Genomic DNA, 20,682 nt, shown 5'->3' with positions numbered 1-20,682 from the left:
TCCACAAGTCTGGTTCATCCTTGGGAGAAATTTCCAAATGCCTGAAGGTACCACGTTCATCTGTACAAACAATAGTACGCAAGTATAAACACCATGGGTGTCATGCCCTGACCTTAGAGAGCCTTTTTTATTCTCTGTTTGGTTAGGTCAGGGTGTGACTTGGGTGGGCAAATCTATGTTTCTATTTCTTTGTTGGCCGGGTATGGTTCCCAATCAGAGGCAACTGTCTATCGTTGTCTCTGATTGAGGATCATACTTAGGCAGCCTGTTTTCCACCTTAGTTTGTGGGATCTTGATTTTGTTAGTTGCGGTGTAGCCTGCAGAACTTTATGTTCATTTTGGGTTTTGGTGTTAATTTTAAATAAAAGTAAGATGTTCGCCTACCACGCTGCACCTTGGTCTAATCCATCTTTCAACGAACGTAACAGAAGATCCTCTCCTAGGGAGAATCTGACAATGGGACCACACAGCCGTCATACCGCTCACGGAGGAGATGCGTTCTGTATCCTAGAGATTAATGTATTTTGTGCGAAATGTGCAAATAAATCCCAGAACAACAGCAAAGGACCTTGTGAAGATGCTGGAGGCAACAGGTATGTTGTCTATATCCACAGTAAAACGAGTCCTATATCGACATAACGTGAAAGGCCGCTCAGCAAGGAAGAAGCCACTGCTCCAAAACAGCCAAATGAAAGCCAGACTACGGTTTGCAAATGCACATGGAGACGAAGATCATACTTTTTGGTGAAATGTCCTCTGGTCTGATGAAACAAAAATATAACTGTTTGGCCATAACGACCATCGTTATGTTTGGAGGAAAAAGGGGGAGGCTTGCAAGCCGAAGAACACCATACCAGCATCATGTTGTGGGGGTGCTTTGCTGCAGGAGGGACTGGTGCACTTCACAAAATAGATGGCATCATGAGGGGAGATAATTATGTGGATATATTGACAAAAAAGCCCTGACAATCCTATAGAAAATGTGTGGGCAGAACTGAAAAAGTGTTTGCGAGCAAGGAGGCCGACACACCTGACTCAGTTACACGAGCTCTGTCAGGAGGAATGGGCCAAAATTCACCCAACTTATTGTGGAAGAAATAAAAGCTGAAATAAATCATTCTCTCTACTATTATTCTGACATTTCACATTCTTAAAATGAAGTGGTGATCCTGACTGACCTACGACAGGGGATTTTTACGAGGATTAAATGTCAGGAATTGTAAAAACTGTTTAAATGTATTTGGCTAAGCTGTATGTAAACCTACGACTTCAACTGTATCTGGGGAAGGGTATAAAACAGTTTCTCGAGTGTTCAAAGTTTCAAAGAGCAGAGTGGTCTCCATCATTGGGAAATCAAAAAAATATGGAACTTACCAGACTCTGCTTAGAGCTGGCCGTCCGACCAAACTGAGCAACCAGGCAAGAAAGACCTTGGTCAGCATGGTGATCAAGAACCCAATGACCACTCTGACAGAACTACAGCGTTTCGTTGGCTGAGATGGGAGAACTTGCCAGAAGTACAACAGTCTCTACAACTCTTCACCAATCTGGGCTTTATGGGAGAGTGGCCAGATTGAAGCCACTCCTGAGAAAAAGGTACACAACAGCATGCCTGGAGTTTACAAAATGGCATGTGAAAGTTAATGAAAAGATTATGTGGTCTGAAAATGGAATGGCTTCAGAACAAAAAATGTGAAAGTCCTTGAGTGGCCCAGCCAAAGCCCAGACTTGAATCCCATTAAAAATATATGGAAAGACTTCAAGATTGCTGTTCACTGCCGCTCCCATCTAACTCAACAGAACTTGAGAAAATCTGCAAGGATGAATTGGAGAAAATCTGCAAGGATGAATGGGAGAAAATCCCCAAATCCAGATGTGCAAAACTGATACAGACATCCCAAAGCTGTAATTGTCGCCAAAAGTGCTTCTACAAAGTATTGACTCTGTAGTGTGATTACTTATGTAAATGACTAATGAATTTCATTTTCAATAAATTTGCAAAATGTTCTAAAAACCTGTTTTCATTTAGTCATTATCGGGTATTGTGTGTAGATCGGTAAGAAAAATAATACATGTCATCCATTTTGAATTCAGGCTGTAACACAACAAAATTTGGAATAAGTCAAGCGGTATGAATAGTTTTTGAAGGCACTGTCTATATCAACATTAGAATATAAATTATTCCCATTTTATTTTATGGAGGAACAAATTACCTCATAGATTAGACATACAATGTAGGACGGAATTACTAGAGCACCAATTATCCTTTGTCTTTTAAAGTTGTCAATATGGACTCCCAGAGGGCTACGCATGAGTCCGTTCTTTATCAAGGAAATTGTTCATTTCCAAAGACAAGCCGGCCTACCAATTGTATAAAGAAACAATAATAACACGAGGAATAAACAGGCAGGCAGCGTTTCTCAACCAGTCGAAATCATGAATCAGCTGGGATCATTTCTATGGATATATATACAAAGAAATGTCAATTGAAAAAGTGTAAACCAAAACAAAGTGCAGCTAGTTTGCAGTCTTTCCAGCTTCAGTTTGAAGTGATGGTTTTAGCTGTGTTGTTGGCTAGCTCCTCTGAACAACAGCGTCCTGATGAGTGAGCACATTTTTTATGCCAGGTGAAATCGCTCCTCATTGTTATTGATTTATCCAAATAAATGTACTAGAAAACAGCTTAAACAAATGCAAATGCGTCTACTTTGCTGTTATTTTGGTTGCACTTTTTGTAAGTTAGCCGTAGTTGGCTAGCTAGCAAGCAAGGGAAAATAACGTTTTAGAACAAAAGACTGGGTCGCATCCATAGATATTGAATTAAAAGACTGAACGACTGGGTCGCGTCTCTAGCAACCGAACCAATAGAACGAACGACCAGCCGGCTTGGGTAGCAACTCTAGATTTGTGTCGGTACTATATCTTCTGGAAAGATGAAATAGTATGAATAAATACCCCATAATGACAAAGCAAAAACAGTTTTTTTTACATTTTAGCAAACATATTAAAAATGAAAGTCAGAAATACCTTATTTACATAAGCAAAGAGGCACTGAGTTTGAAGGCAGGCCTTCAAATACGTCCACAGGTACTAAGGGTGTGTAAACTTCCAACTTCAACTGTAAGTATTCAGACTTAACTGACTTGCCTAGATAAATAAAGGTTAAATAAAATAAAATACAAATATATATTATTGAATTGAAGACGTTTGGAACCACCAAGACTCCCTAGAGCTAGCCGCCAAACTGGGCAATTGAGGGAGAAGGGCCTTGGTCAGGCATGTGACCAATAACCCAATGGTCACTCTGACAGAGCTCCAGAATTCCTCTGTGGAGATGGGAAAACCTTCCAGAAGAACAACCATCTCTGCAGCACTCCACCAATCAGGCCTTTATGGTAGAGTGGCCAGATGGAAGCCACTCCTCAGTATAAGGCACATGACAATCTGCTTGGAGTTTGCCAAAAGGCACCTAGTCTTAACAAGCAGCCATCTTGGGTAGCAACCCTGGAATTGTGTCGGGATTTTGTCTCGGGCCTAACAACGCATCCTCCAAACACCGGCTTCTCGGGCCTTATCACTTAAATCTACACAGGGTACAATTACCGAGTTTATGTTTATTATTTTAACTATGTATGTCAGTTAAGAACAAATTAGGTTAACTGCCTTGTTCAAGGGCAGAACAACAGATTTGTACCTTGTCAGCTCAGGGATTCGATCTAGCAACCTTGCGGTTACTGGCCCAATGCTCTAACCACTAGGCTACCTGCCGCTGGCGTACGAGGTAATTGAGGTAGATATGTACATATAGCAGCATATGTGATGAGTTAAAATAGTTAGTACAGGGAGGGTCAATGCAGATATTCCGTGTAGCTATTTGGTTAACTATTTAGTGGTGTTATGGCTTGGGGGTTAAAGCTGTTCAGGGTCCTGTTGGTATTGCCTTGGTAGATTTAGTAAGTAGGCAACCAAATTAGATATTATTTTATTAAATAAATTAAGAAAATGCATTATGCACTTCCCCTTTGTTAGTTCAGTATCTTTATGCGAGTAGAAAAAAGTTCATAGGTTCTGTACAAATTATGATTTGGACAGTCAGTTATTTCAACACTTAATCTTATCATCAGATGGACCACTACTTCAACTCCAATTGCTCCTTTTGGAATTATTCGGAGAGGAGCATGATGGGATACTGGTCCACCCAAGGCTGCAAGCTCCTGGGCTCCAATAAGACCCACACCACCTGCTCCTGCAGTCACCTCACCAACTTTGCAGTTCTCATGGCACATCGGGAAATCTCGGTAAGCAGCTCCTGTTTTGGTATTAATTTATTTATTCTTGGGTAAAACAATTTGAAGAGTTTAATCCAATTTAAAAGTACAAAGAAATCACAGAGGAAAACACATGAAATAGTTAAATACACTTATTTCCAATGTCCATTTCGGTAGATTTGCAGTATCATCTCATCTTTTTCCCCTCGATTCATTAGATTAATTCATTTTCCTAAAGCCCATTCATTTCAATGATTTTATTGTACCACAAAGTGTATTTCATGAGGGTCTGTAGGCCTAATACTCCATGTTTAAAACTCCATGTTTTCCAGGTGTATACAGGTTGTAGGAATTAAGAAAGCCTCTGTAGGAGTTAAAATGACGTGGCCTAGCTACAGCGCCTTGCTTTAAATTCCACCCAGTCAGTTGTCCTCTATCAGACGCTAATTGTACTCATCTGAAGGGCTCAGCCCATGATTGATGGCTGCTGAGCATTTATTTCCTCATGTCTCCTATGAAATAGAAAAGTAATTTTCCCGTGGCTCTTGCCGAAATGAAGTATGGAAGCATTGGCCGTCCTCTATTTTTTTATTGACAAAAACAGGCATATTAATTTGCCACATCCGTTATCCCCGTAGGGCCAAGTTGGAGTGCACGAATTACTCTTGACTGTCATCACCCGGGTGGGCATCGTTGTCTCGCTGGTGTGCTTAGCCATCAGCATTTTCACCTTCTGCTTCTTCCGGGGCCTGCAGAGCGATCGCAACACCATCCACAAGAACTTGTGCATCAATCTCTTCATTGCCGAGTTAATATTCCTAATCGGTATTGATATGACCGAACCCAAGGTAAGCAGCACAGATTTACCAATTTCTTTTGTGAATATATAATTTTATGTATATTTTTCTATTGCACCCCAAACTAAAAACCCTTCAATGTGAAAGTCATGAGACTTTCAAACATAGTTGTGTTTAACCTTCAGTACTTGTCCTCTGCATGGCATGGGTCAGACACACAGCACCATTAATATGAAGTACAGAGGAGGGATGTCATGCAGTACTTTCCACTTTTGTCTTCGTCACTGAAAGCTATCGTTTAGAACGTTCTGAAACATTCAATACAGCCTCTGCACCCTTTTTAGTTCTTCAATTTCCTCTGTATTCTCTTTTAGTTCTTCTTCTCTCCATGGCCTTTGTGTAGTCATAGTGCCTTCCACCTCCACACAGTCAGTATTCACTGTAAAACCAAGGCTCAATGAAAGGACAAAACCAGAAGTAATTCAAAATGGTTGACCATGGAGCCTGCAGCACTTAGCCTTTCAAGACAACTGTCATTTAAGCAGCCGGCTGCAAGGTCGAACTTGAGTGAACCTGTACGGAGCATAGTGTGTTTTACTTCTGTTCATTACTTACATTGAAATGCACATAACCACTGTATAATAACAACCGCACTCAATTAAATGGCATCATTATCATTGGGATTTGAGAAGATTAACATGGAATGTTGTTGCTCAGTTAATTCCTCATAAATTGTTACTTTATTTCAAGTTAATATCTATAATATTTTGATCAATTGAAACTATTAATCCATCCACTATAGATTGGCTGTTCCATCGTCGCTGGGATTTTGCATTTCTTCTTCCTGGCCTCGTTTTCCTGGATGTGTTTGGAGGGCGTTCAGTTGTACCTGATGATGGTGGAGGTTTTCGAGAGTGAACATTCAAGGAAAAAGTACTACTATGTATCTGGATACCTTCTCCCAGCCATTGTGGTGGGTGTCTCTGCTGCTATCGACTACAGGAGCTACGGGACAAAGAAAGCGTACGTAAAAATGGATCCGCTATTTTGTTCTCTAAAAAACTGTCATAGTTCATTTATTCCGTGTGTGTATGCGGCCCTGTGACTAACAACTATCTTTGCTGTCGTTGCTTTTGTCTGCACCCGGGACCCCTTCCTGGAATGGACTGATCCATTTTTTATGTCATTTTAAAGAGCCTGACAGACTCCACACTGTGGTTTCTAGGGGGGCATGGCAACATTAATGCCTTTCTGTTCAAAGACCCTCCTGCGACCTCTTGTTTTTAAATGCTCTCTTAAAGAGAGGAGTGCTGTCTGGAAAAAGGCTTTTACATAGATTAATGATAGTATTTTAGCTAAGCTTCAGGCTTGAGGCTAGAGTCCTCACTTTTGTCTTGTGTAACCATGTAACTGCAACGTGGGGGCTTTGTTTTTAGATGGATTTTTTGGGGTGGTTTTTTTCATTGATTATTGACAATAAACTAACTACCATGTGTTAACAGGGGCAGGGTACATTTTTGTCCTCATAATTCATGCCCATGCATTAATATTTGGCCTAAGGAGGCTGTTGATAGACTGGGTTTAGTTGTTCCTCTTACGTGTGTGTTGTTGTTTTACGGATTCCTAATGTTTGTTTTATCTTCCATCGTAGTTGCTGGCTAAGAGTGGACAATCACTTCATATGGAGCTTTTTAGGACCTGTCACCTTCATCATCATGGTAAGTTAGTTTTCTTTTCTTGAAAGAGAGAGAGAAAAATGTTCCTCAGTGATTGGCCACACTGATACAGTATGTTCATAGTTACTCGCAATTGTCTGTATCAATGACCGATGAGATGTACAACAACCACAGTGTGAAAAGACATAAGGTCGAATAGTATCTTTGAATTTTTGTTGTTGTTGTTGTGAAACCCACTGTTTTCTGCTCAAATCCATTTTCTGAATGTACCTAATTAGCCTAAAATAGTCCTAAATGTCTTGGAGTAACAGTTTCTGTCTGAAAGGAGGACACAAAATACAAAACATCTCTGTTCTTCTCATGCCTCCATGCTGTTGTATTTAGTAGTATTAGTCGTATTTATTGGGATCCAGCATTAACCACTTCCTGGGGTTCAAACAGGAAAATAAACACAACAAATATAATACATAATATAATAGTCATAATATACATAATACACATAATATACACTAGATAATATCCTGCCTCTGCCTCACGCTTCAGAAACAGGAGATGGCTCCTGCCCTTTGAGCCATTCCAGCTCGCACAAGCTAAGGATTCGTGCAAGGTCACCCACCTACATAATACAGTGCAAAATACAATACATGTCTGTCTCTTCACAGTCCCCATGGTGCCGTAAGGTGTTCTTTTATCTGGTTTTTGAATGTGGTTTTATTGCTAACATGAGTTTCCTTGGGTGGCAGATAGTTCGATGTAATACTGTGCATTTCCCTAGCCTGTGTTCTGGACCTGGGGACTGTGAAGAGACCTCTGAATGCATGTCTTGTGTTGTACTGATAAGGGAAAGGGGGATACCTAGTCAGTTGTACAACTGAATGCCTTCAACTGAAATATGTCTTCTGCATTTAACCCAACCCCTCTGAATCAGAGAGGTGCGGACTACCTTGCTCAGGGGCAGAACGACAGATTTTTACCTTGTCAGCTCGGGGGATTCGATCCAGCAACAATGGTCGAACTGTGTGCTAAATGCTTGAACAAACAGTTCAGTACCTCGCACAAAGACCAATAGCGATGCAGTCAATCTCTCCTCAACTTTGAGCCAAGAGAGATTGACATGCATGTTCCTGACATTCATCCTCTGTGTACATCTAAGTGCTGCTCTGTTCTGGATCAACTGCAATTTACCTGTCCCTCTTTGCCGCACATGACCACACACAACTGGGCAATAGTCCAGGTGCGACTAAACTAGAGCCTGTAGGACCTGTCTGGTTGACTGAGATGTCAAGAAAGCAGAGCAATGCCTTATCATGGACAGACCTCTTCCTGTTTTAGCAACCTTTGTCTATATGTTTTGACCATGAGTCTGTAATTCTTACAAAAAAGCTATGATCCCTTATTGATATCCCTTTTTAAATCCACTTCAATCAGTGTAGATGAAGGGGAGGAAACCGGTTAAAGAAGGATTTTTAACCTTTGAGACATGGATTGTGTATGTGTGCCATTCAGAGAGTGAATGGGCAAGACAAAATATTAAAGTGCCTTTGAACGGGGTATGGTAGTAGCTGCCAGGCGCACCGGTTTGATTGTGTCAAGAACTGCAATGCTGTTGGGTTTTTCACACTCAACAGTTTCCTGTGTGTGTCAAGAATGTTCCACCATCCAAAGGACATCCAGCCAACTTGACATAACTGTGGGGAAGTATTGGAGTCACCATGGGCCAGCATCCCTGTGCAAGGATTTCGACACCTTGTATGCCCTGACGAATTGAGGCTGTTCTGAGAGCAAATGTTCCTACTGTTTTGTACACTCAGTGTATGTGCTGTTCACGCGTTATTTACTGGTCATGACATTATTATCTCCAACTCGATCAATGGAGGTTCGGTGGCTCCCAGGGAAGAGGCCTGGGGAGTATTATTTTCCCATTTGGAAAAAAAGAAATCAGAAATAGCTGGTGGCATTCATCGGATGTCAGAGCCCTTAGAGCCCTTTTGACTGTCTATTGTTTTGGCCTCTTTCACACCAGGTGAATGGTAAGTCTCCAAACTGTCTCCTGTGAAGAGGGAGGAAGAGCAATATTTGCTCAGCGCTGTGTTCTTTATCGGACATAATGGCTGGATTTACAGACGCGCTGACCTCCCTGAGCGAGAACACAACGGCCAGAAGGAGGGCTTCCTCTTTGCCGCACCTTATTGCGGTGCTTTACTGCTTTATGACAACGACTGGCCAGCGAGGTTTTGTAACACACGGACGACTTACCCGTTCAGTAGAGAAATATAATACAATTCCCTTAAATTGCAAATTAAAGGGGGTGTGTTAAATATTTATCCCCGTGTCAGCAAATGCTCTGCCAACTACGTGAGATTGTTATTCTCTAAATTGGACATTGTTATTTTTCTCTTTGGTTTCAGAATTATTTGCATGAAAAAATGTGTTGGATGTTGAGACGATAATCCGGAATCCCAGTCCCAGTGACCTGCATGATAAAACGGTGACCCTGACAAAACTGATATATAGTTGCAGTGCTAATGTTGGACAGGAATGAGGATTTGCAGTTCTAGCGTAGGGAGGTATCGTAATGCTGCTTTTTTTGAACTTTTTGCAAAAATTGACAACAAACGGTAAAGCACAAGGGTAGGGGATCTCAAGGGAATGTGTGGGAGCAAGGTTTTCCACAACCTGTGACCCTGGTTCCTCAACAAATTGGCTTTGTCCTTGTCAATGAGATAGTAGAGAGAGAGAAAGACACAGACAGACAAAAAAAGCATCCAATCTCACATTCAGTGGCTAGCTGCAGCAGCCACAGCTCCTGTCTTCGAACACCATACTCTCCCGCTGTGTAACTTTTGGTCTAACCCGAGTTGGTCAGGCTCAGTGAAAAGCACTCACAAAAATGTTGTTTTTCCTCTTCCTCCCTAGTTTTTTCTTTACTCCCCCCACCTCCCTGAACGCCGTCTTAAAGCCCAGACTTGAAGTGAAGCTTGAAGAAGCACTCTGTTCAGCCCTGTTCTCAGGCAAGAGGTTAGTTGGCCCTGTCTCCGGGCACAGAGGGTATTAGCTCCATGAAGAAGGAACATGGAAGTAATGAGTGGTGGGGGGAAACCATTAGTATGCCTGAGATGCTTTAACAGCAAGCCTTTGGATCATGACACGTCGCAAGCAGTTCCTATCATCCGGACAGCTCCATCTGCACCTTTAATATTTCATCCCCAGTTCACAAGGAGTTCAGGGTTGTAGCACACACTCGACACATACTCGCTCAGGAAAAAGCTTTCTCCTCGGGTCCCAGTGTGGCAGAGATGCTTCTGCTTGGCTAGCGGTGATGATTCAGAGCAAAGAGAGAGAGGCCCAGGCCTAGTAGCTTGCAGGCTGCCACTCTCACTAGGTAGACCGGGCCCTGGGGAAGGCAGAGAAAGCATGTTGGTGGGGGGTAGTGAACATGTGCCATGCTAGCTAGGGTCCTTTAAAGTACTGTCGTCTCCGTCCTCTGTCTCATTGGATCCATGTCACCACTCCAGGGTGTGTGAAAGGCATTTCCAAGTGCCAAGACTCATGCAAGCGAAGTGATAAAAAATGATTTGTCTGATGGCGGCATAAACAAAACGCTGCATCACCTCTGAAAGTCCATGATATGAAGGAGCTGCTCCATTTATGTTTTTTTTCTTCTCGCCTTCGCTTGTTATGCTCTGCTTATTGTTCTGTGACTCCACTGGTTGATTAGGCGGGGGAGGGGGAGATATTGATCACCTAGCTACTCCTTTCATAGCAGAGTGCAGTAGAGCGCAAGGGGAGCGCGAATGAACAGCCAGACATGTCCAGTACATTATGGAGCTCACAAAGCACCTCCATTTGTCTCATTCCTTCATATTGGTGTTTTCACACTCTTTTTCTCTTTCATTCGCTCTTGCAGCATTCAGAAGATAACCTGAGACAATTGAAAAGCTTTGTTCATGTTCAACTAAGTCAACTATTTAAAATGAATATAGTTAAATCACCCCTCACCAGAATATCTTAATTTCTGAAATCAAGATGTGGAAGTTTTATATTAGTAGAACAAACATGTTTTGTTGTTGGTTGTTTGTTTCTATAATTTATTAGCAGTCTTTCTACATTTGTCCAGGGTTCACACAGAGTGCTTGAAGTACTTGAATTTGGAGCTCAGAAAATCAAGTGATGGAATACCTTGAAAATCTGACATTTCATCTATTTTGTCCTTGAAAAGTCCTTGAAATTATTGGAGCCGATTTATATGCTTGGACTGCTCAATATAATTATCCACAAATGTCATTTCTGATCAGTTAGTTTGAGAGGGAGACGCTTTTGTTTGTTTCCCGTCGTTTCAATTGACATGGGTTGCGCTTGTCTGTTAATTTGTTGCGGTTAAACCACGTGCAGTTATTGTGGGGACGACAATGTTGGCTTCAACTTGGCTTTCCATACAAAGCGTTCCATTACAAAGGGAACTCTTTTTTTGGTGGCGCTTTCTCATTTGAAAAACATGATACAAACCCCTACAACATCTCAAATGGCGAGGGTGAGCATAATGCTACTGCTAGCCTATGTGGACAGGCTTTATCAGTGTGCTTGTGTCGCCAACACATGTCGGGTAGACTATACAAATCGTCACGCATGCAATCTATTTAGTCAGGCAATGTCCATATTATCCTGTCATACTTAGAATGTCATCATAATTTGAATGCAAATACATAGTGCCATTAGGAAGAACTTTAAAATGCGTTAGTCTTAAAGTTGTAATGTATACTTTTTTTGACACATTTTGCATGCTTTTGAGCGAGAGTTTCTTTCTATACTTTTAAATATAAAATCGAGGCCCTTGAAAATTGCAATTTAGTTCTTGAAGAATTCCTTGAAAGTCCTTGAATTTGACTTGCCAATGTCTGTACGAACCCTGTTTATAACATACACTATCGTTCAATAGTTTAGGGTCACTTGTCCTTGTTTTTGAAAGAAAAGCTAATTTTTTGTCCATTAAATAACATCAAATTGATCAAAAATACAGTGTAGACATTGTGAATGTTGTAAATGACTATTGTAACTGGAAACGGCTGGTTTGAGAAACAGACGCCTCACAAGTCCTCAACTGGCAGTTTCATTAAATAGTACCTGCAAAACACCAGTCTCAACGTCAACAGTGAAGAGGTGACTCCGGGATGCTGGCCTTCTAGGCAGCGTTGGAGAAAAAAAAGCCATATCTCAGACTCGCCAATAAAAATGTAATATTAAGATGGGCAAAAGAACACAGACACTGGACAGAGGAACTCTGCCTAGAAGGCCAGCATCCCGTAGTTGCCTCTTCACTGTTGACGTTGAGACTGGTGTTTTGCGGGTACTATTTAATGAAGCTGCCAGTTGAGGACTTGTTTCGCTAACTAGACACTCTAATGTACTTGTCCTCTTGCTCAGTTGTGCACCGGGGCCTCCCACTCCTCTTTCTATTCTGGTTAGAGCCAGTTGCGCTGTTCTGTGAAGGGAGTAGTACACAGCGTTGTATGAGATCTTCAGTTTCTTGGCAATTTCTCGCATGGAATAGCCTTCATTTCTCAGAACAAGAATAGACTGACGAGTTTCAGACAAAATGTATTTCTTTCTGGCCATTTTGAGCCTGTAATCAAAACCCACAAATGCTGATGCTCCAGATTCTCAACTAGTCTAAAGAAGGACAGTTTTATTGCTTCTTTAATCAGGACAACAGTTTTCAGCTGTGCTAACATAATTGCAAAAGTGTTTTCTAATGATCAATTAGCCTTTTAAAATGATGAACTTGGATTAGCTAACACAACGTGCCATTGGAACACAGGAGTGATGTTTGCTGATAATTGGCCTATGTAGATATTCCATAAAATAATCTGCCGTTTCCAGCTACAATAATCATTTACAACATTAACAATGTCTACACTGTATTTCTGTTCATTTTGTTATTTTAATGGACAAAACATTTGATTTTCTTTCAAACACACGGACATTTCTAAGTGACCCCAAACTTTGGAACGGTAGTGTACACACACAGTAGGCTATACGTATGTGCGTGCGTTCAAGAGTCAGAGACCCGGTTCTGTCTCAGAATAGATAGTTTTAGGAGTAAATCATTTGGAGCTGCTCCTGATTGGCCCATGCAGCTCCCTCTTTGTGTCTCTAAATCATTGTATTGATTTATTTTTAAGGGCCCAAAGATACAGCACACAGTATCCCACTCTGAACGTGATATGTACCACTGGCTTTCTTAGGATTTCATCTGGTATTAAAACAAGGAAGTGAAAGTGATGGGAATCTCTCCCTCCCTGTCTGTCTGTCTATTTTCCTGCACAGGAATTGGAGAAATATACTGCGTTCCATATTGCGTTTTATAGTTACCAGACTGTAGCCGTGTTTTTTGGCTGGACTGCGATGGATTTTAATGCATGTTCATGGTCTTATTGATATAGAATGACACAACATTTGGCGCCAGTCTGCTTGTCTGAGTCTTGCAGGACGATAGATGTCTATTACATTAGGGCAGTGGATGAGAGAAGCTCGGGAAGGCACTCCTATTTTAATAGTTATGGACAAATTAACCGTTTTTTCTCCTTCACCATGCCATTAATCTCCATCAATTAACAATGCCATTACTCTGTTTTGACAGCTCGATCTCATCTTCCTGGTCATCACCATGTACAAAATGGGGAAGCACTCCACTACTCTGAAACCAGACTCCAGCAGATTGGAGAACATCAAGTAAGTAGAGATTCTTGGTAAATGCACATTTTCCAATATTCTTGGCAATAAACAGATATTTCCACAAACCCATAAAGACAATAGTACTGTATGGCATGGTTAATTTTTTCTATGTACTGTAGAGGTACTGTTTTTACTGTTTTTGATAAGTCAAACTTGTGTCCTTGTCGGTAGCATTAATGTATCTATATCTGGTACACATTTAAATTGTCCATTCAGAAAATTGACTAGAGGAATTCCAATTGATCTCCAGGGAGATCATATTTTACACAGAGACTGGTGGTTTCGGGTGGGGGATTATGGCATGACCGTCCCGCAATGATGACAACATTTACTTTGTGAATGGTCTTTAGTCCTTGTTGTATTCCTCTGTGTCAGCGACCACTGGATTGTGTTGGCATGGCACACACCATTCGGAAGCTTCTGGCTCAAAGTATGCGCTGTTAGGGCTTCAGGGTGGGGTGAGTGGAAGCACTATCATGTGTTTCCCATGGAACAAAAACAATTTGAGTCCCAGAAAAGAAGTCCCCCCTCCCTTAACTCCACTCCCTACTCATCCCTTAACGAGTCTGGTTTTCTCAGTCACCTCTGCATTTGCTAAGTGTTTTGCTTTGGGGAAAGTAAATGTTTTCCAAAGTCTTGATTGTTTATCATTGACAAAAAAACAGTATATTGTGCTTGAAATCAGTGAGCAGAATACAGGGGCTCCTGAAAGACATGAGCATTTTGGTTTGTTGGTTAGGGAGTGTTATTTCCGATGCCATGGCTTGGTTGCATAGCCTAACCCTAACCAATTCACACCATGACATTATAACATCAACTCAGCTCCATGCCACTGTGTGTAGGAGCATTGATGCATTCATTTTTAATGGTAAAAAAAAAACACAACCAAAAGTAGTGCCAATAGACATCCAGTTCACCTCTGCAATGTTTAATGAAATGCATTAGGTGATTATGTGTTTTAAATGTGCACATTTGCTCACATTCTATTTCTACATGTGTTCCATTCATGTTGCAGTTTAATCACTAGTGGATATTGTCTTTTTGGTGCGTAATGAAACTACACCACATAAAATGTTTCCTCCAAGCAATGTTTGTACACATATGTATAAGTATTACTGTATTTTCTGTTGTCTTCTTGTGGTCTTATGTTGTCTGCACCAATCCTCAAGGACTTTGGTTAGTCAACCACATAGACGGGGGATGGAAATCAGCATAGCACCAGTGTCATTGCATGTTGCATGTCAAAGAGAAAGCTAATCTGCAGCGTCTCTCGTTTCTCTTCCTGTTGCGTTTCTTCTTTTCTCTCTGTCCTGTCTTCCACACCAGTAATTATCGCGTTTGTGACGGCTACTATAATACCGATTTGCCTGGGTAAGCTATCACCATACATTTCCCCCAAATTGTCTTCATCGCAGAGCGGACATAGTAGCATAAACACAAATTGAGCGGCACGCAAGTGGTTTGAACTGACCAGTTTACACATTTTGTAATGTCATGAACAGCCAAATACACACACACACTCTCGCTTCTTGTTAGCCTCTTAATTTCATTCCCTCGTAATTTTCCTAAAATCAAAGGTGAAGATCTCTGCCTCAAAATGCCAACTAACCACGCTGTGATGCGTCTGATCTAATTTGTGTTTCTCTTTCCCGCTTATCATGCTCTCTAGCTATGAAGATAATAAACCATTTATCAAGTAAGGACATTAGCCTCAGAAGTCTGAGTCTGTTCTTCAGCCTGTAGTTGATTTTCCTCACCATTCTGCCTCTCTCTCTCTCTCGCTCTCTCTCTCTCTCGTTCTCTCTGTGATCACTCCAAGGTGCTCCTCATTTTCTTTCCTTACTGTTCACATCCCCATGTCTGTCCGTCCATCCGTCCGTCTTGTCTCTATCCAGTTTGCTGTTGTGTGTCTTCACCTGTGAAGGTGTTTGAAGGCTCCATAGGACCTTCACACAATCGGCTCCAGGCTTTTCTCTATAGAAATAATAAATATATTAAAGACTTGTTGAAAGAGAGACAAAACACAGGTAATAATTGTTATCGAGTCTGATCCCCCCTCCCCCAGATATGATATGATACCAAAAGAACTGTATCTGTAGTCAAGCTCACATGTCCCATAAACATTGTGTGAATGATGTCTGAGTTTTTGGTCTCCTTGGCTGAATCTGCCGGTGTAGATGTCCAGTCTGTCCACCTGTCATGGTCTAGCTAGCACAGACTGATCGTTATACCAAGAGAACACAATTTCCGCCTCATACTGGATTTCCCTTTTCTTTTTTTTTCTTTTTTCTTTTTTATTTGTTTGTTCAGATCCTGGGTCCTGGGGGCGTTTGCACTGCTTTGCCTGATGGGACTGACGTGGTCGTTCGGCTTGTTCTTTATCAACGAGTCCTCTGTGGTGATGGCCTACCTCTTCACAATATTCAACAGCTTCCAAGGAATGTTCATCTTCATTTTCCACTGCCTTCTCCAGAAAAAAGTATGTTTGCTTCCTTTATAAGTTTGCACTATCATTTTGCACAAACACTGTGATCGTCTACGTGAGACTGAATCAATTGTCACTTTAAACAGTTGAGGGGTGAGTGGGGTAAGTTGAGCCAAAGGTTTGGTTGAGTCACCCTTTGTTTCTAGGAGACCATACACAAAATGAATCAGGTGACCAAATATTTAGGAAGAGGTCATCATTTCATGGAGTCGCTAAAGGAAGAAACCACATTGAAAAGTCTAATTAATTTATTGTGTTATCGGTTCCATGATGATTGTATCTAAACAAAAGTACATCATTTGAAGATTGTTCTATACATCAGTTGGTCTCTATAAGCTACAATATGAGGTCCTAAACCTAGCATGAAAGTGCATCCTTGTACCTGTGTGGGCTAATAAAGTCAACATTTTGCCTTGGGGTAAATTGAGATAATGGCCACAATATCCCATACAAATAATTATTACATTTAGTCAGTTTTATCCATAATATGCATAGTATTTGTGCAATGTGTCATGCATATGAACTCAAGATTTTTGTTACAGAGCAGACATCATCATGCACTGTAAACAAGCAGGGGTCTAGCCCCCCTTGAGGTTCTTGAGAGGTAAGTGAGAGAAGGGAAGAAGTCCATTTGAGCAGCAGCAAGTGATGAAATATAGTCTGAATGACACTGAAGAGGTACATTGACAAAAAAAGAAAACAAACATGTACCTGTGCTAAACAGAGTCTATAACAGAGCAGCAGAGGTGCACGACTTCTTATCTGATGAAATGGAGGTTGAGCTTGCTAACCATATCAGGAAACTTGCAGACCAGTTTCATGGGCTTAGTAGCCTCAAATGCAGAGAACGTGCCTACGAATTAGCACATCGAAACAACATCCATGTCCCAGACAACTGGTCAATAAATGGAAAGGTAAGTAATACTGAAGACAGAGATCTATATCTGAATGTAGGCATACATTTAAGATGTACAATATACCAAACCCCCATTCCTTGAATTCAACTTTGACCTACCAGCACCATCACCCACTGTCACAGGACACCAGCCCTCACTTACCCCAAGGCGGCTCAACTTACCCAATTCCTATGCTCAATTTACCCCATACCTAGACCACTTTTTTTGAACAAGCTATGTTTTCAAAACTGTTGTGTTTACATTAATTCTGGCTATTTCCAGGGATATAGGGAAAGTATTCAGACCCCTTGACTTTTTCCAAATTGTGTTTGGTTACAGGCTTATTCTAAAATGGATGAAATTGTATTTTTTCATCATCAATCTAAACACAATACCCCATAATGACAAAGCAAAATCAGGTTTTTAGAATTTTTTAGCTAATTCCAAAAAATAGAAAATTACACATTTACATAAGTATTCAGACCCTTTACTTAGTACTTTGTAGAAGCACCTTTGGCAGCGGTTGTGTTGATTGCCAGCAGATGCTGGCTGATTTGCTATGAATATATATTTTTTTTTAAACAACCACCCTTTCAATCCCTCTTCCGAAACCAAACTTATCCAGAGTAAGCTAATTTATGGTCCAAGCATTGCTAGCATGTTATCTTTTAGAAAATGAACATTTAGAAATAATTTATATTAAATGTTTTATGTAATTTTGTTGTAATGACAAAATCTAGATATTTTTTGGGTGAAAATGTTTCGCTGTTTGGTTTTGAATCTCTGCCTCTGTTTGAATGTGCCTATTTCAATTGTTGGGAGGTGCAAATGGCTTGGATTATACCATCCACCGTCTTTTAGCTGACAAAAACTTCCTCAGGCTTTCGAATGGTACGGTATATTACAAGGGCTTTCAGGACTAGGTTTACAGTACTTTCAGAAGGTATTCATACCGCTTGACTTATTCCACATTTTGTTGTGTTACAGCCTGAATAAAAAATGGATTCAATATTTTTTTTCCCACAAATCTACACACAATACCTCAATGTTTTTAGGAATGTTTGCGCATTTATTGAAAATGAAATACAGAAATATCTCATTTAGACAAGTATTCACACCCTTGAGTTAAACGAGTCACCAACCCTGATCCGGTAGCACCCCCCCCCCACCCCCCACTGATTAGCATAGCTAGCATAGCGTCACAAGTAACTTGTAGCATCTAAATATCATTAAATCACAAGTCCAAGACACCAGATGAAAGATACAGGTCTTGTGAATAAAGCCACCATTTCAGATTTTTAAAATGTTTTACAGGGAAGACACAATATGTAAATCTATTAGCTAACCACGTTAGCAAAGGAGAGGATTTTTTCACTCCCAACAGTTTTTCCCTGCGTCAGTAGCTATCACTAATTCGACTAAATAAAAATATATATAGCCACTAACCAAGAAACAAATTCATAAGATGACAGTCTGATAACATATTTATGGTATAGCATAGTTTTTTTTTTTAAATGTGCATTTTTCAGGTATAAATCACAGTTCTACATTGCAGCTGCAATCTGAAAAGGTGCCGACCAAGCCAGAACAATTACAGAGACCAACGTCATATAACTAATTACTCATTTTAAAACATTTCAGAAAAATACACAGCGTACAGATATTGAAAGCCCAACATCTGGTGAATCCAAACAATATTTCAGATTTCTTAAATGTTTTATAACGAAAACAAAATGTAGCGCTAAATTAGCATAGCTATACCAGGCAGATTCGGCTGGGCGCCCACGGCAAGATCACATGCACAACAGATATGATATAACATCGTAAATTGGGTCTTACTATGGCTGATCTTTCATCAGAATGTTGATCAAAGTGTCCTTTGTCAAGATGAGTTGTTGGTTCCGTTCAGAGTCGTTCCTTTCCCACTCCATTTAGCACAGGTACCGGTCGAGTGGCACGGATTTCTCAAACGATACTAAAATCTAACAACGGAACACCGAAAAACTCCCTAAAAAATTCAAATAATCTGATTAAACTATATTGAAAAAACATACATTACGATGATCTGGTCACATGTATCAAACAAACTTCGACACGGAGATAATAATGGCCGCACAACAGAAGACAAACGTAGCTCCAATTTCCATGCAACAGAGAACCGGAAGTTGTCGGTCATGCCAAAGATTTTGCTCTCATTTCACGTCAGTCCCAGATAGACAAGAAATTTTTCCTCTGACGTCCTCTAGACACCCAGAGGAAGGCCAGTGAGTTGTGTTTCGGGTCATAGGAGGCACGACCATATATAGGCAGAGCTTTGAAGCCAGCATAAACATCTTGATTTTATGTTCTTGGTCATGGAAAGTGCTGTTGAATGACTTCTGTATCACTCAGAGACAAAATTGAAACGGATTTAGAAACTAGGGATTGTTTTCTTTCCAATGGTATGATTCATATGCATATAGTAAGAGCAATAATTGAATAAGAGGCAGTTTAATCTGTAGAGCAAATTATGCTAATGCGAAAATAGCACCCCCTGTATTCTCAAGAGGTTAAAACATGTTACAATCACCTCGGGCAGCGATTACAGCTGTGAGTCTTTCTGGGTAAGTCTCTAAGAGCAATGCACACCTGGATTGTACAATATTTACACATCATTCTAAAAAAAAATCTTCAAGCTCTGTCAAGTAGGTTGTTGAGCATTGCTAGACAGCCATTTTCAAGTCTTTCCATAGATTTTCAAACCAATGTAGCCCTTTCCTGCAGTCAAATGACCTCGTGGCCTCACGGGTGGAATGTTATTCATATTTTTCATAATATATATTTTTTAAATGCTGAAAATCCGGTGTTTCTATGGCAAACAGTTTTGTTATATTTCAGTCTTCTGTGATGTATATAAAGTGTAATTTTGGGATGCAAACTCAACATTGAATACATTTCAACTCTATATCTGACATGGTACAGGTGTCTTCTTTTTTTTAAACCAATAACCATGTGTGTGAGGTGTATACATTTGTTTCAAACTAGATTTGTTTAAGACTACCAAGGAACACTCGGTGTGACCATGATTTAGCCCACTGCAGTAAAATATTAAGTCAAAACTGTAACTAGACCGCTCAGGAACATTCAATGTCATCTTGGTTATTAGCTCCAGTGTATATTTGGCCTTGTGTTATAGGTTATTGTTCTGAAAAGTGAATTTGTCCAGTAAAAACTCCCTAGTCCTTGCCGATGACAAGCATACCCATAACATGATGCAGCCACCACCATGCTTGAAAATATGAAGAGTGTTACTCAGTGATGTGTTGGATTTGCCCCAAACATAACGCTTTGTATTCAGGACATGAAGTTGCCAGATTTTTTGCAGTTTTACTTTAGTGTCTTATTGTAAACAGGATAAATGTTTTGGAATATTTTTATTCTGTACAGACTTCCTTCTTTTCACTCTGTGAATTAGATTAGTATTGTGGAGTACCTACAATGTTGTTGATCCATCCTCAGTTTTCTCCTATCACAGCCATTACATGACCAACTAGACTGTTACCAACCCTTAGTAAGCTTTTGGGAAAAAAATGTGTTTGACCAGATACAATGCCTATTTACAGTAAACAAATTGACAACATACTTTCAGCACGCTTATAGGGAAGTACATTCAACAAGCACAGCACAAATGACTTGGCTGAGAGAAATTGATGATAAAAAAAGATTGTGGGGGCTGTTTTGTTAGACTTCAGTGTGGCTTTTGACATTATCAATCATAGTCTGCTGCTGGAAAAACATATGTGTTATGGCTTTACACCCCCTGCTATATTGTCGATAAAGATTTACCTG

At 40.5% G+C, this 20,682-nt stretch overlaps 1 protein-coding gene and 1 long non-coding RNA gene across 30 annotated transcripts in view; both read left to right on the top strand.

Annotated features, from left to right (window-relative positions):
* adgrl2a (adhesion G protein-coupled receptor L2a) overlaps positions 1-20,682 on the top strand; it is a 531,217-nt gene that overhangs the window by 499,679 nt on the left and 10,856 nt on the right. For 13 of the 29 annotated variants that reach the window (XR_011668247.1, XR_011668246.1, XM_071344492.1 and 10 more), the window contains 8 exons: positions 4,125-4,298; positions 4,907-5,116; positions 5,868-6,088; positions 6,717-6,783; positions 13,379-13,470; positions 14,800-14,844; positions 15,143-15,169; positions 15,784-15,952. Coding sequence is in view for 27 of the 29 variants with exons in the window: in XM_071344492.1 (XP_071200593.1) it covers positions 4,125-4,298; positions 4,907-5,116; positions 5,868-6,088; positions 6,717-6,783; positions 13,379-13,470; positions 14,800-14,844; positions 15,143-15,169; positions 15,784-15,952 (1,005 nt within the window). In the remaining 2 variants the exon portion in view is untranslated. The remainder of the gene's footprint in view (positions 1-4,124; positions 4,299-4,906; positions 5,117-5,867; positions 6,089-6,716; positions 6,784-13,378; positions 13,471-14,799; positions 14,845-15,142; positions 15,170-15,783; positions 15,953-20,682) is intronic. The other 16 variants (XM_071344497.1, XM_071344495.1, XM_071344506.1 and 13 more) reach the window with 2 other exon arrangements.
* Positions 15,965-19,805, top strand: LOC139540667 (uncharacterized). The gene is made up of 2 exons (XR_011668248.1): positions 15,965-17,978; positions 19,403-19,805. It is a non-coding gene; the product is annotated as an uncharacterized lncRNA (long non-coding RNA).

This window comes from Salvelinus alpinus, chromosome 16 (genome assembly GCF_045679555.1).
Source record: "Salvelinus alpinus chromosome 16, SLU_Salpinus.1, whole genome shotgun sequence".
In the NCBI taxonomy this organism is placed as follows: domain Eukaryota; kingdom Metazoa; phylum Chordata; class Actinopteri; order Salmoniformes; family Salmonidae; genus Salvelinus; species Salvelinus alpinus.
This window is presented reverse-complemented; position numbering and strand designations above follow the sequence as displayed.